Below are 25,407 nucleotides of genomic sequence, written 5' to 3'. Positions count from 1 at the left end.
GAATCTCCAAAAATCTCATGCAAAATTTTGTATGTGCTTATATTGTGTTACAGTAGATACCCTTTACCCATGGTTTTGCATTCTGTCAAGGCTACCTATGGTCAACTGCAGACCAAAAATATTAAATGGAAATTCCAGGATTAAAACTATCTGTAGGTAAGTTTCAATGTACACCATTCTGAACAATATTCTGAAATCTCATACTGTCCTGCTCTGTCCTGTCCCTGACAAGAATCATCCTATGTGCAGCATATCCACATGTGAGATTCCTATTCACAAACCACTTAGCAGGATCACATGTACAGTACTATAGTGCTCCTAGTCAAATAACCACTATTTTACTTAGTAATGGCCCCAAAGCAAAAAAAAAAAAGTGATCACATTGGTAATTCAGACACACCAAAGAAGAATCATGATGTACTTCCTTTAAAAGTAAAGTCAAAATTTATCAAACAAATTAATGTATATACAGGGAAAAATAAACAAAAACAGGTTGGGCATCCCAAATCTGAAAATCTGGAATCAAAAATGCTTCAAAATTTGAAATGTTTTGTTCAAGAATTTCAGATTTTGGATTTTCAGACTGTGAGGGCTATGCAAACATTGTAAATCTCCCAAATTCTGAAATATGAAACACTTTTGGTCCTACGCATTTTGCACAATGCATACTCAAACTGCACAGGGTTCGATATTAAGTTTCAAGTATCCACTGAGGAATCTTGAACACACTGCCCTCAGCTAACCGTATTCTATAAGCAGGCATTTTAGCCATTCTCAAAATAACCTCTGAACCCAAGTATTTCTGAAGGCTAAATGTCATGACCATAAACAATTTAAAGTTATATGTTTAAAATGCAAGGAACAAGTCTATTATTTATCTTATGAAATATCAGGTTTTCTGTATCATCCTCCTCTAAAAGGGAATGTAATTATTAAAAATACACAATCAATCCATAAAAGGAGTTTAGTGTTTCTAAGGGATATTTATCAATCAATCTGTAATTAAAACAAGCATCTATTTTTCTTTTTTTTTTTTTTAAATTTTAGACTCAGTCTGGTACTGTAGTCCAGGCTGACCTCAAACTACTATGTAGTCTAGGCTGACCTCAAACTTAGTGATCTTTTCACCTCAGTCTCCCAAGTGATAGGATATAGACCCGAGCCACTCATCATGTCAACATTTTATACCCTGGAATTTCTTTAAGGTAACAGTTCTCTCCAACCCTAACAGTTAAGCCCTTGAGCATCCTACATCCCTAAAGAACTTGAAGAATAAAAGCTGGAAGTGAGCCCTAGAAAATATTTTTGAAAAGACATGCAAAATATTTTTTCTATTTACTAAAATAAAATTCAGATAAACCAAAACTGAACAAGAAAAGTACCTTTTCTTTGATTCGAGCCTCCAAATGATGACGCTGCCTTTCAATTTCCTCAATTCGACGTGTCATAGGAATCTGCCCTTCTTTAAGTTTACGGACTTCTTCCTTCACTCGATCACGAATCAATTTTACACCTTCATATTCCTGACGTACATTCTCATATTCCTTGTAAAAAAATTCAATCAGTAGAAGTTAACCAGTAAGTAATTCAAATGAACACATATACTAAAGTCCAAGTTACAAGCAGAGATTTTCTTTTAATCTCTCAACAAAGAAACATTTAGGAATAAGAAGCAAAAGAAACTCAATTACGAAATACAAATATGAAAAAAAAGTGTTAAAAGGAAAACAAAAATATGTAGCTAATAGCTGAATAAAAACAATGTCTAGGGCAGCGATACAGCTCAGTAGGTAAAGGACCCTGCAGTCAAGCCTGATGACCAGAAATTGATTCCTGGGACCCACACAATGAAAGGAGAAAAATCAACTTCTACAGTTGTTCTCTGACCTCCATAAATGTACAAAGGTTTGCACATACGTGCATACATACACATATACAAGATAAAATAAATAAATGCAATAGTAATAATAAACAATTTCTATCATTCCACGGGAATTAGTAAAATATTTGCTGAATAAACAGTATATAATGAGAGTTTTAATTTCCTCTTGGGGTAAGAACACTTCCTGCTTTTCCAGAGGACCCAAGTTTGGTTCCCAGGACCCATGTGGGGCAGTTCACAGCTGCCTGTAATTCCAGCTCCAGAGAACTGATGCCCTCTTCTGGCTTCCTTAGGCACTGCACTCACATGCACAAACCCACATTCACAGATACACACATATACACATAATTAAAAGTCTTTAGAAAATAAAATAAAACAAAGAAACCCCCCCCCCCAAATAGGGGGCTGGAGAGATGGCTCAGTGGTTAAGAACACCGGTTGTTCTTGCAGAAGACCCAGGTTTGAATCCCAGCACCCACATGGCAGCTAACAACCATCCGTAACTCCATCCCAGGGGATCCAACAACCTCTTCTGACCTCCGCGACACTGCATAAGATGGGTGCACTTACATACATGCAGGTAATACACTCATACACATAAAATTAAAAAAAAACAACCCACAAATATTAGAGTAAATTTTTTAAAGAAACATGTAAAAGACTGAAATCAATCCTTTAAAACACAAGAAACCAAGACTTCGAAGTAAAGTGGAATAATAATAATATAGGAAAATGCAATTAAAAAGAGGTAAAGAAAGGAAGAAGAGGAATTACAAAATCTGGCTAGAAGAAGTATGAATGTCATAAATACAGTCATACATTGTTTTCAAACTATTTCCTTTGTAAAGTTAGAACAAACACTATGAAACTATTTTTCCACCTATTAAGTAATATACAGAGTGAATTAAATATCCCAGACTGGTGTTGAGTAATGAAATATGCACCTAACTGTAAATGGATAGAATATAGCTATGAAACATGAGAACACTATACTTGGCATACTCTAAGTCAGTTCTTAGTGAACCTGACTGAGGATATATACATACAAGTATTTTTTAGTGGTACTGAGGATTGAATCCAGGATATCAAGCACACTAGGTAAGCCTCTACCACTGAACAACAGCCCCAGCCCCAAAGACTTAATTCTTTACACTAATAAAAATTTTACACTATTAACATTAAAAAATAAAAAAAAAAAGGAACTGCTGAGGACTAAAATCTGAATTAGGAGCACTGACTTAACTATTTGTTATATAATAATCAGCATACACCTATCTAATAAAGAGTAAGAAACATACAAATTTAATTATGTTTAACATATAAAATAAAAATTAAAAAGCAGTACCTAACTTTGTTAAAGAATCACCTACTTTTGCCTCAAGACTTACCACCCATGGTCTTTTTGCTTCAAGCATCTCAATTAAATCCAAATGTCGTTTTCGTTCATAGAACCTCTCTACATCTTGTTTGTATCTTACATTTCTCTGAACCATTTTCTCCAGGTATTCAGTTTTCTCTTTGCATGAAGTCTAAAATAAGTATTTGTTGACAATTAGTTTAACTGAGAAAAGACAGCAGGTCATAGTTTTTAACAACAAAACACAATATAAGCAAAATTTCACAAGAGTTCTTCAGAACTATATAAAAGTGAGGCTGGAGATGTAGTTCAGTTGGTAGAATGTTTGCTTAAGTATGTATGAAGCCCTGGATTTGAGTTCTAGCACTGCATAAAACCAATAGTGATACACACCTGTTATCTCAGCACAGAGGAAGTAGTATCAAGAGCTTTAGAAGTTCACAGTCATCTTCACTATAGAGTCCAAGATCAGCCTGAGCTAAATGAGACCCTGTCTCAAAAAGCAAATATAAGGTATGTTGGCACATGCCTTTAATCCCAGCACTTGGGAGGCAGAGGCAGGAGGATCTCTGTGAGATCGAGGCCAGCCTAGTCTACACAGGGAGACCATTAAAAAAAAAAAAAAAAAAAAAAAAAAAGAAAAGTAAACAAACCAAGGGCCAAGGAGTAGCTCAGCTGGTAAAGCACTTGCTTTATACAAGCCTGGCAATCTGATCCCTACAGCCTACGTAAAGGTGAAAGGAGAAAACTGACTCCACAAAGTTTCTTCTCACTTCCACACATGTCCAGATACTTATCATATACAGACACGTAATAGTATTAATACAATTTTTTAAAAGGAACAAATAGAAAAAGATCTAGGTAAAAGCAACACTCAGCTCTAAAATATATTAGTCATGTAACTGTAAGGAAGACCTGTCACACCTCTGAGCCTGGACTCTTGCCTAAAGACAAAAGATGCTCCACTGACTTTAGGTAAAGCAGTTCACTTAATACAGATTAAGTATGCCTTATTTGAAATGTTAAAGGCTAGAAGTCTTTCTAATTTTGAAATTTATCAGATTTTGGAATATGTGCGTGGATGTTACTACCAGATGAGCACCTAAAATCTGAAAATCCAAAATGCTCCAAAATCTGAAGCTCTGTTAACACCTTATGACATTCAAAAAGATTTGAATTTTGAAGCATTTGATATTTTTGCTCAATCTGTCTACATGAAAGCTCAATAGCCTGTAAAAATGGCAAAGCAGCACTAGAACTAGTGTCTGGGAGAGCAGCCTAGGATAGGCAATGAGATGTTGCCTCAAAACAAAAACAAAAACCGGCATGTTAGAAAAGGACATTTCTATATATTCTGTAGCCTCAGCTGGCCTGGAACTCATTTACGTAGATCAGGCTGGCCTTGATCACAGAGATATTCCTGCCTCTGCCTCCAGAGTGCTGAGATTAAAGGCCTCTGCCACTACACCTAGCTATTTATGTATTTATTAAGGTAAAAAAAAAAAATGAACACTTCAACTAGCTCCTTTATAAAGTCTACCTTTCTATCATTGAAAAAAAAAAATACCCCAACGGACTCAACAGAAGTGTTTTTAAGCACAGCCATATCTCCTAAAATACTCAAAACCTTATACACTGGCACAGGATAGGTTTTCAGTAAGCACCAACTGAAAGGAAAATATAACTTGTGAAGAAAAGAAATAAAAGACTGTAAGTAGTTCCTTAAAACTGTAAATGTTGAAATAGCCAAATATTTCAAACTTCATATAATCAAATTCATTCTCACTTTTTGTCACTTTAATGTCAGTAGTATAATAAAGTGAGAAATTCAGTGACAAGTATGAATTTCCTCAATCCACAGAAATACTTCTCCACATTTTGAGACATAGAAATCATGAAAAGACAAAAATAAGTTGTTTATCTGTAATACCTCCAACTGCTTTTCTTTCTCCCTGTAGTTTTTGAGTTCACAGTGATACCTGTGCATCTCTGGGGGACCAATGGACTTCTCAGTAGCTTCAAGGAGTTCAATTTTGCTGAGCTTAGCAAATTCCCCAACTTTGTCCTAGAGCACAAAAATTAAGTATCAACAACTATTATCAGTTATAAATACCTTTAAAATACATTAAGTTTTTCACAATGGGTCTCATTAAAAAAAGTCGAGATAAGAGTCTTCACATAAACCTTTTTATGTACTACTTTTTATCAAAGACAAACTATGGCATAAAGTATCATTTTTTTGAATCTTAAAAAATATATATGCCACTATTCCCGGGCAGAAATGTTTATATATACATAATAAACAGTTTGGAAATAAAAGGCAACAGTCTTCCAGACTAAAATGGTCACTAACACCTACTAGTTAGAATGTTCAGAGTTAACAACAACAACAAAACAAAATAGAAAGGGTTTAATTTCAAATATCTGCTTCTGGAAACAGTTTGACACAAGCAGATAAACAAAAAAAAGCCTTCAAACTTGTACTTCATTTGGGCTTATTTAAGCAAATCATCATCGTGTCTGTGAAGAAAATGAACTATGGCTTAGTCACGAAGCAGCATTAAGACAAACTTAAAAGATATTTGACTATAACACTGCACAGAGATTATCAAGGTATTTTATTTTTAATAAACAAATCAAAAATATTAACAGACTCTAAGAAGATTAGAAAGTTATTCATTAACAAAAGTGCTAGGTTTTACAAGTGAAGTACTGAAACTACTCTATACTTATAAATACCCTTTTAGGGACCAAGGAGTTGGCTCAATGGATGAAGTGTTTGCTGTGCAAGTATGAATGGGAGTCTGGGTCTCTAGGTACCTACTTGAAATGGGTGGGCATGGTAACCAGCACCAGAGACAGGAAAACTGCTAGCCAAATCAGTGAGCCCCAGGTTCAGCAAGAAACCAGTCTCAGTAAAATAAAGTGGAAAGCAAGTGAGGAAGGCGTTCGATATCAACCTTTGGCCTTCCACACATGTCCACATGTGTGCTCATATACCAAGTACACTACATAGACATGCAAAAAAAAAAAAAAAAAAAAAAAAAAAAAAAAACTATTTTAAAAGTATTTTAAAACTTAAACATTAAATGAAATTGATAAAACTGAGCTTATTTTATTTATTTATTTATCTGTGACACAGGGTCTTGTTCTGAGGTCTACGTCGGCCTGGAACTCACTATGTAGCCTAGTCTGGCCTCAATCTAGAGACCTTCCTGCCTAGCCTCCCAAGCACTGGAATTACAGGTATGTGCCACTTTGCCCATAAAAACTATAAGCAGTAAGAGAGCTGTTATCAATATAAACAGCAATAACTACATATTTCTTAACTAAAATTAGCAACATGAGCGAGGGAATGCTTCTTTTTACAAAGAACTACAAGTACTAAGAGTGCTGTGTTCAATGTACATAGTAACTATTACACTGCATCCTGAAAAGTATTTACATTTTACAGCATGAAGCAGAAACACCATATACAAAATTTTTCCATTTTTACTTTTTTTTATTATTTAGAGAATACTTTATTAGTTTCTGTAATCAAACCCATGTAGCTAAGACCTTACATATTTAATACAGTGCGTTACCCCTGTACGAATGGAAAAAAATTAAGTTTAACGTTTCTAGACCAATATGGCTGTTAATTTCTGTACAATGCCAACTCAACACAGTAAACTGGGATACTTTTTTCCAAAGCTGACAGCACAGCTAAAGTTTTCAAAAAATTCAAATTATATATATATACCGGTAACAGAAGTATGTGATGCATCAATAGCAGCAACAGCTTTTCCAGGTTCTGCAGTCATTTGAACAAAATTCTGGAGACATCTAGCACACTCCATTCAAAAAAAATAAAGTAAAAAACAAAATCCCAGAAAAAAGCCATTTTTACTTTTATTTCTTTCATACCTGAGGTAGAAACTGGCAGAGATTACCCACTTGAATATTTAAGGCTGCAACTTGTTCTTCTACTATTTTCTGGGCTACAGGTTTTTTGTTGATGAACCAAAAGGACTGATTTCTTATCACATCAATTTCACGAGTGATTATAAGATTTCCAGAAGTTCTGAACCTAATTAAGGAATAAGAAGAGCTTTTATATTGAAAACACATGCATTGATTTAGAAATAAAATTTCTGTCATTTTTCTTGTACCAAAGCTGTAAGAATTATTACTATAATTTTCATTTCTTTTGATATTTTGGACCCCTCCCAAGAAGGAAAACTTGGCTTTTTATTAGTAATGTGAAACACAACTGGTCATTTCAGTTATTTAGTTAACATTCAAAATTATCAAAATTGTTAAAATTGAAACAATTGAATAACTAGGGTTATTTATCCTTTAATCATATTCTCTAATCACATGCAGTGACTACAGTTCAAAATGAGTTAGTATAGTAAATGTATTAATAGTAAACTCTTAAAATTTCCCCATTTGGAAAATGCAAGAATGAAAGCAGGCTTTTGCATAAGCATTTCCAAGAATAAACACTCATCTACCCAAAAGGGTAAACCGTGGACTTTTCACCATGCACTCCATTCTGAATTCAGAGGGAACTGTATTACATGGCTCCAAGGCAACATTAAGCGACCTAGAATCTGAAAGGTTATTTACTCATTTCTTGCTTTTAGAAAGTATAGTTGCACCACGATGCCAATCTATTCATTCATTTTCTTTACAGGGAATCGGTAATGCATACAAAGATAAATTGTTGGTATGTATATGGCTAATGACAAAAATTTGCAAATACTACACATATAGATTATAGGGTAGTCAAATTATTCAAGTGGTAAGACTTTAGGACTTTTTTTAAATTTTTTTGTTTTATGTGTATGCATGTATTGCCTGCATGTAGGTAAGTGTACCTGTGTCGTGCAATGCCTGCGGAGGTCAGAAGAGGTTACTGGATTCCCTGGGACTGTAGTTACGGACAGTTGTTAGCTGCCATGTGGGTGCTGGGATTCGAACCTAGGTCTTCTGCAAGAACAATCAGTGTTCTGAACTGTTGAACCATCTCTCTAGTCCTCAGACTTTAGGACTTTTAAAAAAAATATTTTATTTATTATTTTTTATTTTATGTGTATGCATGTATTGCCTGCATGTGTGTAAGTGCATCCATATCATGCAATGCCCACAGAAGTCAGAAGAAGGCATCAAATCCTCTAGAACTGGAGTTACAGGCAGCTCTTAGTTGCCATGTGGGTTCTGGAATTCAAACCTGGGTCTTCTGTAAGAACAGCCAGTGTTTTTAACTGCTGAACCATCTCTCCAGCCCCAGGACTTTTTTTTAAAAAAGTGATTTCGAACTCTCATTTCCACCAGACTATAAAGTCCCCTTCCTGAACTTTGTACTGTGGAAAACTGGATATATAACCTTCATAAATGCATTTACTAGTTAGCATGAAAGTAGAATTCTGGCCAAAATTAGTGTACGTGGGAACCTAGAGTAGGAAATGATACTGACTTGACCTTGATGACATTTGCCCAGCCAGGTGACCCTGAAGATTTATTTTCATGATCTCCAGGGTTCAAAGGAAAACCTGAGAGCTACCCAACACAGAGAGTATGATAGTAAATCATCCCCAAAGAAGAACACTCTCATCACAAGGGTACACAGGACATTCTTCATGACCACTAATACAAAGGACAGCAAGGCAAAACTGCTTCAAACTACAGCCTGAATCGTGAAACCAAAAGCCTTTTCTAAAGAAGTTGCTAATCACAAGCCAGCCTCAAACAAATTTAAATCTGCCCAATTATCTAAAAGTTGCAAAAACCATCAAGCTAAGAATTCAATATATTTTGATGCTAGATTGAGAATAATCAATAGTATGACAGAAATTGGTAAAAATTCTTTCTATAGGAATTATTTCTATCTATCTATCTATCTATCTATCTATCTATCTATCTATCTATCTATCTATCTATCTATCTACTATCTATTTATCTACCATCTATCTATCTACCTACCTACCTACCTATCTATCTGGGTGTTTTTTGTTTGTTTGTTTGTTTGTTTTTGAGACAGGGTCTTCCTGTAGCCCCAGGCAGCTTTGAGCTCACTGTGTAGACCAGGCTGGCCTTGAACTCAGAGATCTGCCTGCCTCTGCCTACAAGTGCTGGGATCAAAGGTGTGCGCCACCATGCCTGGCCTAGGAATTTTTCTTTTCCTCAACAGAAATAAAGTTCAGAGACAGGAGCAGATGACTAGAAAGAAAGGCAGACAGACAGACAGACAGACACCCCAAGAACTAGCAGGAGCCAGGCGCAGTGGTGCACACCTGTAATTCCATCACCTCGGAGGCTGAGACAGGAAGATTGCGAAGTTCTAGCTTGAGCTACATAGTAAGACCCTGTCTCAACAAACAAAACAAATGAACAAGCAGAAACATATAAAGCAAAATCATGAACATGAAAAATATGATAGGGGGCAGCAAGATGGTTAGGGAAGGAAAAGGTCCTGTCACCAAGCCCAACAACCTGAGTTTGACTGCCAGAACCCACATGGTAGGAGAACCAACTTTCACAAATAGTCTTGACTTCCACACAAGCACTATGTGATGTGTAAGCACATAACATGATAAATAAACATTAAAAGAAAAATATGAATGCTAATAAAAGGCATGGATGACTCAGAAAGACAGGTATCCACCTACTAAGAGTCCTGAAAAGGGGGGCTAGAGAGATGGCTCAGTGGTTAAAAGCACTTGCTGTTCTGGCAAAGACCTGGGGCTCTGTTCCCAAAACCCACATGGTCACAACTATCTGTCACTCAGTTTCTAGTGATCTGGCACCCACAGGTACTGTGTACACATGGTACACATACAGACAACCAGGCACACACATATGTATAAATTAAAAAAAAAAAAGAATTCTGGAAAGATGGGCCAGTGGCAATATCTGAAGAGACAATATGAATGTCCCAGAAGTGATAAAAGATAACAAACCATGACTTAAGGAGCGTACTAAGTACAAAGAAAATTAAATCTATGATGTAAAAACATAAACCACCGAAACAATAATAATTGTAAAGGCATCTCAAGAAAGAGTATGATTACTATCAAAAACTAACATAGATTCCCATCAGAAAACAATGGCACTTTGTATATGCTGAGAAAAGGCCTGCCAGTGTACAGAATCTTATATCCAGCAAATACATCTTTCAAGACCCAGAGCAAAACAACATTTTTGTATAAAACCCGGTGTTCCACTAGAAGTCCCTAATTAAAGCAAAATTTTAAAAATAAATTTCTGATTCTAGAAAGATTAGAAATATAAGAAATGTAGTAAGACAGAGAAACATCTGGGATAATTCTAAAACACTGACATGTAAGGAACATATTAATGGTAATAATTATGTCTTTGAGGAATTAAAAATAAGACAGAATATGAAAATCATGCTTGGTTGCTGGGCGTGGTGGCACATGCCTTTAGTCCCAGCACTCAAGAAGCAGAGGCAGGTGGATCTCTGTGAGTTCCAAGCCAGCCTGGTCTGCATAGCAAGTTCCACACCAGCTGGGGCTACAGGGAGACTCTGCCTCAAAAAAGACAGAAAGATGAGAGGAGGGAGGGAGGAAGGGCAGAAGAGAGGGAGGGAGGGAGAGAGAGGGAGAGAGGGGGGGAGAGAGAGAGAGAGAGAGAGAGAGAGAGAGAGAGAGAGGAGAGAGAGAGAATCATGCTTGGCAAAATTATTGAAATCTAAGTACTCTATGATCTTTTAACTGTTCAGTAGGAAGGCAAAGATTTAGGTGTAAGTATAAATAAGCATTTGTGCTAAAAATTCTAGTTATCACTAAAACAAGAGGATCCATAATTTCTAAGAAAATAGAAAGTAAAACTGAAACAAAAGAAATCTAACAGAAGAGAGGAAAGAAATAGAAAAGTGGGGCAGCTGAAAAATAGTAAGATAATAAACCCATCAATGTTAAAGTAAAAAGCTACTAATCAATGGCAAATTAAACAGATTTTAAGGCATAATGGTCAAAACAGGTCAATAAACAATAAGGCCAGGGGGCTGGAGAGATGGCTCAGTGGTTAAGAGCACCGGCTGCTCTTACAGAGGACCCGGGTTTGGTTCCTAGTACCCACATGGTAGCTAGCAACTGAAACTCCAGTTTCAGGGGATTCCAACGCCCTCTTCCATTGCACAGTATGGGTGCACTTATACACATGCAAGCAATACACTCATACACATAAATCAAAAAATAAAATATTTTTTAAAAAGAAGATAATTACACAGAGAGCTCTAGTGGGATATTGCTCAGTGGTAAGAGTGCTTGCTAGCATGTGAAAAACTCTAGGTTTGATCCTTAGTACTGCAAAAACACAATAAAACAATGACAAAAACCAACTGCCTCAATTCCCGTAGTACTGCAATATAATGTGGTGGTCGGAATGAGAACTGTCTCCTATTAGCTCAGTTATTTCAACACTTTGTCCTCGGTCATGCTTTTTGGGAGAACACAGAATCTTCAGGAGGTGTTGCCTTGCTGGAGGAGAGCATCACTGGGGCAGCCTTTTCGAGTTCATAGTGTTACCCCACTTCCAGTTCACTCTTTGCTTCAGGTTTGACTCAAGATGTAGGATCTTGGTTTCCAGCTCCTGCTGCCACACCTGTTGCATGTTGCCATGCTTCCCCTCCATAATGGACCCTTATTCTTCTGGAACCTTTCTTAGGGAAGGAAGAAACTTCCTTCTATAAATTGATTCAGTCATGGTATTTATCTTACTAACAGAAAGGTGACTAATACAACTAAGAAATACAACTGGGGATGTTACCACATGACTATAACCCTAGCTTTTGGGAAGTTGATGCAGGAGGATCCTAAGTTCCAGGCCAACCTGGGCTACACAATGAATTCCAGGCTAGCCTGAGCAAAGCCCTGTCTTACACCCCTACACACACACCAAAAACAAATAAAAAACTAAAAGTAAAGTAAAAAGAAAAGAAATGGAGATGATTTAGTCTCCTTACTCCTAACAGAATTCCTAATCCCTTGGAATTTCCTTAGTGACAGGAGTACCTTTGGTTCTAATGAGGCAACTCTTATGGGGCTCCTGATAGGGGGTAGTCACCAAAAAGACAATGAAAGAGTTAGGATCTGTCAATATCACCACCCACCCCCATACTCTCTAGGAAGGGAAGAGGAGGCTAAGAATGAATTACTATCAATCATGCCTAACTGATGAAATTTCTATAAACATAAACATAAACAGGTTCCATAAACAGGGTTCAGATACCTCCTGGTTGGGTAAACATATCTCTGTGCTGGGAGGGTAATATGTCCCAAATCCATAAACACAGAAGCTCTAGGCTCAGACCCTTCCACATTTTGTTAATGATGTTTTTCTTTAATTTTGTTTCTTCCAAGGTTGGTCTAGAACTTGTGGCAATCCTCCTGCCTCTACCACCCACACCCTGGGATTACAAGTGTTCACCATCACACTAGCAGCCATATTTATTTCTTCTCTTGGCTATTTGTCTGTATCTTCTGTAGTAGCCTTTCCTAATAAATTGCTAAGCCTAAGTAAAGCATTGCCCATGAGCTATCCTAGCAAATAAAACAAGGAAGGGGGTCTGAGACAGGTCACAATCTGAAACTCACATATGGTCTCTGACTTAGAAGAGAGGGAGTCTTGTGAGACTGAGCCCTTAACCTGTGGGCTCACTAGTCAGTGTCAGAAATGAACTGAATTGGAAGGTGTGGGGGAAAATCTTCACATATCTGGCATCAGAAGTCCTATGTTCAATGTGAGAGAATAAAAATTTGGCTTTTCTTATCTCATAACATGCCAATTTAATAAGCCACCTTTATGATGTATTATCATACACTTTCAGATCCAAGTTCCTACAGTCTACTGCTCTCATCTTCTGTTCCAACAGTATACCATTTTGTTTTTTAATTTTTTTATTTTATGTGTATGAGTGTATTGCCTGCATGTAAGTGCACCTGTGTTGTGCAATGTCTGTGGAGAACAGAAGAGGGTGTCAGATCCCCTGGAACACAGTTATGGATGGTTGTTAGCTGCCATGTGGGTGCTGGGATTCGAACCTGGGCCTTCTGCAAGAATAGTCAGTGCTCGTAATTGCTGAGCCATCTCTCCAGCCCCCAGCATAGCATTTTATATCAACAGCAGTATAGTGAGGTTAACACCTGATAACATAAATTCTTATTAATCATAATTCTACATGTTAAAATTTTTCTTGGGTTCTGATGATGAATCTCATTATCAACTTGTAAACTTACCTGCTGAGACACTGGAATATTATTTAAACATTCAATAATCTGGGAAGGATTGGTTTTCTAGGAAAATATACTTCTCTATTCAGTTTTTTAATCCTTCAATCGGCTTCTATCATTTTATTTTTAAAAGTTGGGTATAATTATCATTTGTGTATGTAGTGCTGGGGATTGAACCAGGGCCTTATGTATGCTAACTAAGTACTCTACCACTGAGCTATGGGTTATGTTTATTTTATTTCTATGTGTATTTGTCATCCACAGCCCATAAACTGACAGAACTATCAGAAGACAAGAATTTTATTAGTGCAAATATTCTACAACTTCCCATAAGCATTCTCAAAACAACACTTCCTAAAACTTACCTAATGTGTAAAAAGACTAAAAGAATATACAGTAATGACGGTCAAGTGGTTTCATCACAAATATCAATTCTAACACATTAGAAATAGCCACTAAAGAGTGCTTGCCTAGAATGCTTTATAGAGCCCTTGATGTCCAGCACTGCATATAACTGGCATGATGGCACATGCCTATAATCCCAACACATGCCTATATCACCAGTCTGGAGGTGGAGGCAGGAGGAACAGAAGTTCAAGGTTATCCTTTGCTATGTAAGTTCCATACCAGCCTAGGATATACAGAGGAAGAGGAGGAGGGGAAAGGAAGGAGTAATTATGAGGGAGGAGAGAGGAGAGAGGGAGGAAAGTGAGAAGGGGAGAAGGGGTAAGGGGAAAGGTGGATAGAGGAGTAGAGGGAGGGAAGGAAGAAAAGGAAAGACAAGCTGTCAAGCCAGGTAGGCATAATGGCTCGTGCCTATAATGCCAGCACTTGGGAAGCTGAGACAAGATGGTTAAGAGTTTGAAGTCAGCCCAAGCAGCATAGTTCTTTTCTAGGCCCAGGCTACAGAATGAGACTGTCTCAAAAACCCAAAAGAGAGAAAAAAACAAAGAAACAGCTACTAAGAAGGATCATTAACGAGTAAGAAGTGGTATAACATGCCTCCCGAGTGCTGGGGCAGGAGATTTGGGAGTTGGAAGGTCAGTCTAGGCTACATAAAGGGACCCTTGTCTCAAAAAATAAATCAGCAAGCAAACAAAAATAAGAATAGTCAGCTGAGAATATCCATCAAAGTGGGATATCATGGCGAATTATCAATACCATAACAGAATGAAAAGTGGTATTTCCATGTACAAGACTCACCAAACTGTTAACAGTGATTATTCCTAGAAGTAGAATGTGCTAAGACTTTTGTTTTCAAATTTATACACTTCTACTTAAGTCTATATTTTATAACAAGTAAGTAGGCATCAAATTTCTGTGTATATGTACAGAAATGGGGATCAAACCCAAGGCCTCAAGCACACCAGGCAAGCTGTCTACCACTAAGCTAAACTTAAGAATCACTTTCATGGGCTGGAGATGGCGGAGGTGTTAAGAGTACTAGCTGCTCTTGCGGAGATCCCGGGTTTGATTCCCAGTACCCACATGGCAGCTAACAACCATCCTAAATTCCAGTTTCAGGGGATCTGATGTCCTCTTCCGACCTCCATGGGCATTGTACAACACAGGTACATTTATGTATATACAGGCAATATACTCAAATACATAAAAATAATAAATATTTTTTTAAAAGAATTACTTTCAAAACCAACAAAAAGCAACAGATATTTAAATTTATGAAAAGACAGAAATTTGTGTGTATATGTGTGTCTGTGAGTGTGTGTGTGTGTGTTGGGAGGTGTGTGCTTGTTTGAGACAGGGTTTCATGTAGTCTAGGCTGGCCTTGAACTTGCTATCTATTGGGAATAACTCTGAACTCCTGATTCTCCTACCTCTACCTCCTAAGTATGGGATTATAGATGTGTACCACCATGCCTGACTACAAATTCCTATTTATCAGTGGAATATTTTTGTTTCATTACCTTCCATAAACTTAAATTTCCTTGAGAACTTTTCATACACACACACACACACACACACACACACACACACACACACACACACAGACATATATTTTTTTGGTCTTTTTGAGACAAAGTCTCCCTAACCCCAGCTGGCCTGGAACTCACTATGTAGACCCGGCTGGCCTCAAACTCACAGAGATCTGCCTGCCTCTGCCTCCCGAGTGCTGAGACCAAAGGTGTGTGCCACCACGCCCGGCCCTTATATATATATTTTTAAAAGTTTTGAAAGACTCATTAAAACGTGTTTACTTGCGTGGATAAAATCTTCCTTAAATATTTCCTGTATTTGCTATAAAACATTAATAGTTTTTCCAAAGTCATTCAGGAAAGCATAAATACAAACTAAAAAATTATACAGAAAACGGTTGTTTTGTCAGCTTTAACACTTACAATTCAATTTCAACCACACCTTTGGAACATCCTCTCTTCACAAAAAATCCAACCTAAGGTGTGAAAAAGAAAAAGTGAGTTGTGTTAACAGTATTTCTGGGTGAATAACCAGAGATCTAGCAAAGTCATTATTATTTAGCATAATCATTATTATTTAGCAAAAAAAAAAAAAGTTACTGAAAATCACTATTTTCAGTAACTAACTGAATGTCCATTCCTACCACTTTCTAGAAGATACAGGTTTGGGTTCCTCTACTCTTCTCTCTCAATACAATAATAACAGTAGTTAAAATTATGGGTCACTTTGATGCCAGGTAGTTAAGACTTACAAAGCTGGAGACAAAGCAGTAAGTGCTAGAAAAGGAATGTGAGCCTGGGTAATCTGGCTCTGGGGCCTATGTACTATAGTGCAACCACAAAGCACTATACCAAATCTATAACCACAGGTAACTTATACAGAGGTACATAGATGAAATATTAACAACCACTTTAATAGTACCTATTCTGTTTTAAGACAGAAAAGGCATCAGGGGGGCTGGAGAGACAACTCAGTGGTTAAGAGCACTGACTGCTCTTGCAGAGGACCCCAGGTTTGATTCCCAGCACCTACATGGCACTGACATACATGCAGGCAATACACTCATACACATAAAATGAAAATAAATATGTTTAAGGCATCAGGTACCATTAAAAAAGAAGAGTAATGTAATTACAATTTACATTAGGCATGCAAATAGACTGTGGGCCTTAAAAACATCAAATTAGATCTTCAGTTTCAGCTATATAGGTAATAAATACTCTAAGTGATAGAAATGTTGAGGTGATGCATACCTATAATCCCAGCCAGCACTTGGGAGGTGGAGTCAAAAGGATCAGAAGTTCAAGGTCATTCTCAGCTACATAATAAGTACTAGACCAATCAGGGCTACATGAGACCCTGTCTCAAAAAACAAACAAACAAAAAACCCAAAGCCTTGCAAATAACAATCTTTTTAATATTGGTAATGACAGTGATAACGATTCAAACCACAACTAACACTTATTATATGCTGCTATGATAAGCAATTTACAAGTTTTCCAAATTCAATATTAATTGGTAACTCTGATCTATATACTATATTCATTTTATAAATGAGGAAACTAAGGCTCAGAAAGATGGAAAACACCTGTTCTTATAACCTGAGAGTTCTGTCTTTTACTTTCTCTTCTACAGATTCAAATCATAACTCTGTTATACACAAGCTATTTGGCCTTGGCAAGATGATTTAACTTATTTATCTCATAGATAAAACAATGACATCTCTGAAGGTCCCAAATGTTGCATTAGCTGTCAGCAGTTAAAATATTTGGGTCCGGTAAGAAGGAAGAAAAACATAAACCAGTTTTTATTATGAAATAGCTACACAGATGGCTTAGAATATGCTTGTTAAAATTCTGTACTAGCACTTAAACAAAAATATATTAACGTATTCTTGTTAAGAGCCTGGGTGTCACTTAAAATATCAAATCTGTGGATACAGAAAGGCTACAATCCATGTTTAGGAACCACTGCACTCCATGGTCTCCCTTAAAAATCCTACACTCCAGGGTAAGAAGAGACACATAGTTTCTTTATAACAAAAAAAGCACTAGAAGGCTGCTGAAAACTGCTGCAGCACAACTCATAACTGTATAGAATTTGAAATGCAACCCAACAGACCAATGCAGAGGAATCAAATTCATGATCTGACAAAGAAATATGTATCAACAGTCATAAAAATATGAACTTGTTTTTGTCCAAAGTCACAAGGCTAATTACTAATAAATGCCTCTACTACAACATTTCCTTTAGAAAATATTTTATATAATTATTATAACATTTTATGTATAATATAATTTATAATTTAATTTTGTGATACACTAAAATATAAGTCCAGTTAAAAATTTGGTACTATCACTTGGGTAATACTGCAATGTTCTTACAACTTCATTTTAAGTCTTAAACAATTTTTTTTTTTTTTGAAACAGGTCTCCCTGTAGCCCCAGCTGGCCTTGAACTCAAAGAGATCCGCCTGCCTCTGCCTCCCAAGTGCTGGGACTACAAGCATGTGCCACCATGCCCGGCTTAACAAACATTTTTTAATTACACTACATTTTTTAATTACTAATTTTATTTTTAATTAAATACCGCATGGTGTACAAGAGGAGGTCAGAGGGCAAACTGGTCAGAGGACAACTGGCATAAGTTTTCTCCCCCTACCACGTGGGTTCCAGAGATCAAACCCAGGTTGTCAGTGGGAGCCTTCACCCCCTGAGCCATTTCACCAGCCAACAAAATATTCTTCTAGTGGTAATAACCCAAACATCAAGACTTTCCTCATAAAATGTTTTTATATGAAATATATACCCAACAGCAAACACAAACTTCATATACTGTTTAAATAAAAACCATGCATCTATAACCATTTTAAGAAAGTGAATATTATCAAAGTATTAATGTCTTTGCATAACTTAGCCCAACTGCATCCTTCTCTCACATCAACAAATGCAATCTCTAAGCTGATTTATTGATCTCTTTTAGTTTTCTTCAGTTTTAATACATGTATCTATATACCTAAACATTAAATGTTATCTTATTTTTACTATTTTGTCAGTCATGGCATGCATTTTTCCAAGATTGCATTTTCACTTAACATTGTATTTCTGAGATTTAACAAATGAACCATGGCTTATTTCACCATTATTTAATATCCTACATATTTGACTATATTAGCATTACAAACACTGCCACAAATATTTTTGTAATTCACCTACTTTAAGTATGTAAGTATGAGAGCTAACTAGAGCAGCCAGTCATAGAATTTCTGAGTAACTGGGTACATGTATATAAATTTACTAAACAATGCCACATCATTTTCCAAAAGTCTGATCAAGATCTAAATTTGAAACCTGTACAGGTTTTGTTTTAAGCACTGGGGCCCAAACCTTGGGTTTTGAACATACTAGGAAAGTACACTGAAATTCAGCTACGTCCCTTGGTCCTTAATGTTTTGAGACAAGGCCTTGATTATAGCTCAAGCTGGTCTTGAATTTTCAACAGTCTAGGCTACACTGGACTTTGTGGTTCTCCTGCCTCCCAAATGCTGGGATTATTGGTGTGCACCCCTATGCCAGTTAAAACCAGTTTATTTTTATTTACTTGTCTTTTATGTGTATGAGTGTTTTGCCTGCATATATGTAGGCACATCACATGCATGCAATGCCCACAGAGGTCAAAAGAGGGCTTCAGATTGCCTGGAACTGGAGTTATAGATGGTTCCCAGCCTTCATGTGGGTGTTAGAAATGGGTGCACTTATGTACACACAGGCAATACACGCATACACATAAAATTAAAATAATAAATATTTTAAAATAGCCTCTATACAGGGCAGCTCATAACCAACAGCTCCAGGGGATCCAATGCTCTTTTGTGACCCTCATGGGTACCTGCATTCACAAGCATACACACACACACAGACATATACACATAAAAAATATGATATAATTTTTTAAAGAAAGATGTAATTAGGAGCTGTCAAGATAACTCAGTGGGTCAAAGCACTTGTAAAGCCTGACAACCTGAGTCTGACCTCCAGAACCTAGGTAAAAGCGGAAGGAGAGAACTGACTTTTTGTTAAAAAAAGACCTCCACATGTACACCATGGCACGAACATCCCTGCCATTACACACGCAAACTAATAAATAAAAATTTGTAAAATACCCCCATAATTAGATGTATAATGAATTATCTTCCCTTATCTATGCTAAACATTGACTTCATACTTCTTTTTCTATTTCTATATTGCATTTTAAGAAACTTCTCTCCAGTATTTTAGTACACAAATTTTCTTTTCAAATGTACAAGCTTGGAGGTCTTCAACTGTCCATCAAATTTCTCTCCTCAAATAGCACATTTTTCATTTCTTTAAATTCTAATTCTTTTCCACATTTACCTGGCTGCCTTCTCATTTTATGTTATTATTTACAATTTTCCTTCATTTCTTAAATTAAAAATGAAATGAATTAAATATTTAATTTATATTCTGTATCTTCAAGCTTTACAGATCTGATTGTAAATCTGCTGTTTTTGTATGCTCATATTTAAATTCTTTTGATTTGTTTATTTTATATGTATGAGTATTTTGCCTGCATATGTATGTAGGTGCACCACAGGCCAGAGAGTGTCAAATTCCCTGGAAATGGAGTTAGAGATAGTTGTTAGCCACCACATAGGTGCTAGGAGTCAAACCTGAGTTCTCTATAAGAGCAGCAAGTGCTCTTAAATGCTGAGCTATCTCTCCAGCCCCCTGAGCTCCTATTTTAAGTGACTGATTTTCCGGGTTTTTTTTTTAAGATTTATTTTTAGCTGGGCATGATGGTGCATGCCTTTAATTCCAACACTTGAGAGGCAGAAGCAGATATATCTGCGGGACTGAAGCCAGCCTGGCTCACATAGCGAGTTCAAGACCTGTTGGGGCTACAGGAAGACCCTGTCTAAAAATAATTATTTATTTCTGTGTGTATGTGTCTGTACACATGTGTGTGGGTGCCCATAGAGGCCAGATGAGGGTGCTGGATCCTCTGAAACTGGAGTTACAGCCATTTGCAATATGAAATAGGTGCTGGGACTTGAACTCAAGTCCTCTGAAAACAATAGGTGCTCTTTAACTACTGAGCTCTCTCTCTAGGCACTCTCCCAGGTTTTGTGATTTTTTTTAGATATTAATTCATGAATTTCTTCAAAATTAATATTAAAATTCTTTTCAGAATTGGATTAAAAGTATTTTCTTTTAAAAGATTTATATTTGTTTCTGCCCAGTTTCTGAAACAGTATTAACTCAGATCACTTTAAGCCAAAATTATAATTTCTATTTACTATGTCAGATATTAAGCACTTGGAGAATCTCTAGCTACTGGTACAAAATATTTCTAGAACAATGAAAGTCTTCTAGCTTCATTACCTGCCAAATTTACTTCTTATAATCAAATACTACAGGAGCTGTAGAGATGGCTCAATGGTTAAGAGCACTGACTGCTCTTGCAGAGGACCCGGGTTTGAATCCAAGCACCCACATGGTGGTTAACAACTGTTCATGACTCCAGTTCCAAGGATTCTGATACCACCTCTGACCTCCATGGGCTTTGCACAACACAGGTGCACTTGCATGCAGGCAATACACTCATTCACATAAAATAAAAATAATAAAATATGAAAAAAAATTATATTAATTTACCTTATCTGCCCGTCCCATGAAAGCAGGTTTGCCTGCTAGTCCAAGGCAAATGGCACACACTATGCTTGACTTCCCTGTTCCATTGGCGCCAATAATCATATTCAGATGGGGTCCAGGAGATACTTCACAGAAATCATATGTTCTGAATTATAAAAAGGTGAATTAAACAGAGATAAGAGAAAAATCCTTTCTTTAAATAGTACTTTTTGCTGCTTTACAAGATCACTATCCATCACCCTCCTCAAATTCATTTAAAAGCCAGTTAACCTTATGAATCTAACATTATAGATTCTGTGGGGTGAGGAACTCAAGATTCAACCCAGGGCCTCCTGTATGCTAGGCAAGTGCTTTACCACTGAACTGCATTCCTAGTCCCATAGTTGTTACTTTTTAAAGATTTATTTTGATTTTATGTGTATGAGTATTTTGCCTACATGTGTGGATGTGGACCACATGGATATAGTACCTGCAGAGTCTAGAAGAGGGTACTAGATCCTCTGGAAGCAGAGTTTGTTGTGAACAGAGAGTTGTGAACCACCATGTGGGTGTTGGGAACTGAACCCAGGTCCTCTGCAACAGTAGCAAATGCTCTTAACTATTGAGCCATTTCTCTAGCCCTACCATATAGGTTTTTAATAAACAACTTATAGAGGGATAATCTATCAATGAAGGAAACGAAAAAGTGATAAAAAGTATATGTAAAAATAAGAACACCAGGGCTGTTCATGATGAGATACATTTGTAATCCAAGCATGGAAAGGACGATCTCAAGTTCAAGTTCAAAGATAGCCTGGTCTTCATTGTGAGTTCCAGACCAGCTATTGTTTCTTTACATTTCTTGATTAACTTTCTTCCTTTAACCTAGAAATTTCTTCTTTCCCTGCAACTCCATTTAACTTGGCTTACTCACAGCACTCAACTCTAGAACTATACCCTGTCTTAAAGAAAGAAAGAAAGAAAGAAAGAAAGAAAGAAAGAAAGAAAGAAAGAAAGAAAGAAAGAAAGCAAGCTTGTAGAAAAAAAATGAGAAGTTTGACACAATCTATCCTCTTTTCAAAATTTAAATTTCATGGGAGACTATATCAAAGCTACTGCACAAGTAAAATAATTTTAGAAATTTATACAAAAAGCCATGACTTTTCCCTCCCTAATCGGGTATTATGTTACATTTCTCTTGAATTAAAATGCTTAGTAGTTACTTCTCATATTTTAATATTAAATCAATCCAATCCAATTATTCTCATTCAAATTATGAAACTGTATATTGGCCCAATGTATGTGTCAACCCAACGGCTTCATTTTATCTTTTAAAAACATTCATTTCCTTTAGTATGCTGCAAGATTAGAGAACCTATTGTTCAGTCATGTTAAAATAATCTTTGTTCCTCTGTGAAGGCAAGAATGCATCATGATCAAACATATTTAGAGCATTTACTCATACCATGCTTAGTGTTCTAACTACCTGCACAATTGGCATCGAATTCTCATTATTTGCTGAGGACAGCTCTGGCAAGATAGGAAGCACTAGAACTTGTCTTTTGATATCCTAAATTAGAATTCATAAATAACATTCCTTCTCTAACTTTTTAGTGCTCGGGTACAGCGGCTAACTAATCCCCCAAGAATAAGTGCTTGGAGTGCTTCTAGCCTGCCAAATGCATAAATAATTTAACCAAGCACACCGACTCTAATACATAAACATTTTGAAAGGCCAGGTGGTAATAAAAATAAATGCAAGTGACAAGTATATTGGTACACACACAAATGTGATATCACTTGTTAAGAAAAGGTAAAAGAAAAAAAAGAACCTTTTGTAACTCATCCCTAGCTTCATCCTTTTCCACTTCCTATCTTTTCTATTCTCTGCTTAGACTTCTAAATTTCACCTAAAATTTGTTTCTTTCCATTTCTTAACTTTCTTCCTTTAGCCTAGAAATCGCTCCTTTCACTGCAACTCCATTTAACTTGGCTTACTCATAGCACCCCCTCTACTTTCTAGGCCATGTGAATTCTCTGAGCCTATGTTTCCTACTTGCTTACTACGTCCTTCCTCTCTACTTCTCCTAAAATCTAAAATCCTTTCATTATTAAAATAATGGCAGAATAGAACCTGGCTCTGTATGTCATAGCCTCTCAGTAAAATAATGACAGAATTGGAGCATGCTCTGTATGTCACAGCCACCTTTTCTTTCAGCTATTCATACGCACACTTTCTTCTTCATTCTTCCTTGGTCTACAAAGGTTTCTTTTGCACTGTTTTGTCAAAGGGTCAAAAATTTCCCAATTTCCTATATTTGTAGTACGGTACTTTCAAGATCTGAGTTCTGACGGTATTTCTGAAATACCCTTTTTACTTAGCTTCTCTGATAATGGTCTCCCATGGTTCTCATCTTACCTTCCTAAACAGCTGAATCTCTATGAGCATCTCTTCTCTCTCACCTTTACATGCAGGCTTTCTAGTCCTCTGATTTATATTCCTTTTGGGCAATTACGACCATTTCTGCATCATCAACAACTATATTCATGAATCCAAATTTCTGATTTATTCATTTTCCTGAGCCTTTATAAACTCTACTCGTGGAACATACCTCTTACATATTGCACAGGAAAGTTCAAGACATAAGCTCTCAATTGTATTTATTACTCATTCTCCCCAACTACTCCCTCTTCTGAGTATGGTGTGACCATTTAGCCAAGCAGAGACTTGTGAAGAAAATACTGCACTCCCCTTTCTCATCCATCACAACCTGCAGCCAGAGTCTGTCATATCTCTCCTTTCTGCTCCTATTGTGTTTATCCTGTATTTCCGTCATCTTCCACACTGCCATCAGGTTCCTACCTGCCAAAAGGATGAAGCTGGAAGTTCTTAGTAAACACAGAAACAGTGATTACTGCCCTCCAACCACGTAACTGGTCACTTGCTAAATACTACAAATTTGCATTCTGGTAGTTCCTTTGTGCAATGATTTTCCTTTCTTTTCAGACTCTGATATTTTCTATACAAAGCTCTTACTCATAGGTGTGGATGAAATTAGCTATTTCAACCTTTCCACCTCCTATGAAACCAGTGACAGGTAAGTTATTGTAGCAGAAACCTCATTCAACTACATTTACCTTTCCTAATCTAGATTCAATAGCAACTCAGCTATTTGAATCTATATAAACCTGGACAAAAGTAACCTCTCTGAGCATGTATCATCAATGGTGGTAAGACTGAAATGAAGAGACAGAATTTAGTTGAACTTGGTGTATGAAAGTGCTTGAGGAAAAAGTAGCACTGTTGCTACAGTTCTGTAACTTGCTCAAATTTACATTTCACAAAAAGGCCTTGAAAATGTGAACTATAAGACGCTAAACAGATAATGATATTAATAACATATTTAGATTCTACAGTAACTAGCTGCCGTGTGAAGCAGGGAAGGCGGCGGGATTTGAAGTGGCCAGGTATGCAGGCCACGTACAACTGAGAATTCGGTGTTTTTTTGGAACATTCTATTCTCCAATCGACAACCATTATCATCGTATCTGCCCATTCGGAAAATACCTACACTTTCAAAAATCTGCCACTGTATCACCGCCACTCCGATCTAACTGTTGCCTCCTGAGTTCCCAAGGCCGATGCTTTCGTGGGGTGTAGAACACGTCCCCTACGGACGGTGGGCATTGACCTAGTCCCTCGGTCGGCCCACTGACCGCCATCAGACGTCTTCAAATACCACTGGAGAGCTGAATAAAGCAACGGACGACACATCCACAGGCCACACACCAGTCTCCGCGGCCTAGACAGGGTCCTCACCGAGCGCCTGGCACGAATTCAGCACCGCCAGGCACACCCCCACGCCCGGCCCACCTCCGTCTCTGGGCCGCCCGCTCCCGCCCAGCGCGGCCTCCCGGTACTCACAGGAAGTTCTGCATCGTGATACGAACAATGGACCCCTCCACAAAAGGACCGGTGGGCTGCGAAGGCAACAGGTTGGAGTTCTTTCTCTTCCTCGGGACCTCGGAGGAAGCGTCTCTCGGGAGAGTCCGCTTGGAAGCCTGGGGACTCGGGCTCGACGTCTTCCTGCTTGGAGACGCCATCCTGGCTTCCTCCGGGGCCCGCGGCTTCCGTTCCCATCCAGCCGCAGCCCAGCAGCCTCCGCGCCCGCTCCCGCGCTAACTGGCCCACATCTGACCCCTCCCTGGAGCCACATGGCGCCTGCGCACTAACTACGGCGACTAGGCCCAGCCCCCCTCGTCGTCTAGCTAGGCGCGCCAGGACCTTGGCGCAAGGTTGCTGGCACGGTTGAGAACGTTTTCTCAGAACATTTCGGCATTTTG

At 37.5% G+C, this 25,407-nt stretch overlaps 1 protein-coding gene across 2 annotated transcripts in view; it reads right to left on the bottom strand.

Annotated features, from left to right (window-relative positions):
• The window catches only part of Smc5 (structural maintenance of chromosomes 5), an 88,135-nt gene extending 62,968 nt beyond the window's left edge, over positions 1-25,167 (bottom strand). For both annotated transcript variants that reach the window (XM_008842750.3, XM_008842751.3), the window contains exons 1-7: positions 24,989-25,167; positions 21,088-21,229; positions 15,835-15,887; positions 7,146-7,308; positions 5,170-5,304; positions 3,271-3,411; positions 1,383-1,544 (exon numbers count right to left, since the gene is read on the bottom strand). In XM_008842750.3, the coding sequence (XP_008840972.1) occupies positions 1,383-1,544; positions 3,271-3,411; positions 5,170-5,304; positions 7,146-7,308; positions 15,835-15,887; positions 21,088-21,229; positions 24,989-25,167 (975 nt within the window). The remainder of the gene's footprint in view (positions 1-1,382; positions 1,545-3,270; positions 3,412-5,169; positions 5,305-7,145; positions 7,309-15,834; positions 15,888-21,087; positions 21,230-24,988) is intronic.
• Positions 25,168-25,407: the final 240 nt, after the last annotated feature.

The sequence above is a fragment of the Nannospalax galili genome, unplaced genomic scaffold (genome assembly GCF_000622305.1).
Source record: "Nannospalax galili isolate Female #2095 unplaced genomic scaffold, S.galili_v1.0 scaffold761, whole genome shotgun sequence".
In the NCBI taxonomy this organism is placed as follows: domain Eukaryota; kingdom Metazoa; phylum Chordata; class Mammalia; order Rodentia; family Spalacidae; genus Nannospalax; species Nannospalax galili.
This window is presented reverse-complemented; position numbering and strand designations above follow the sequence as displayed.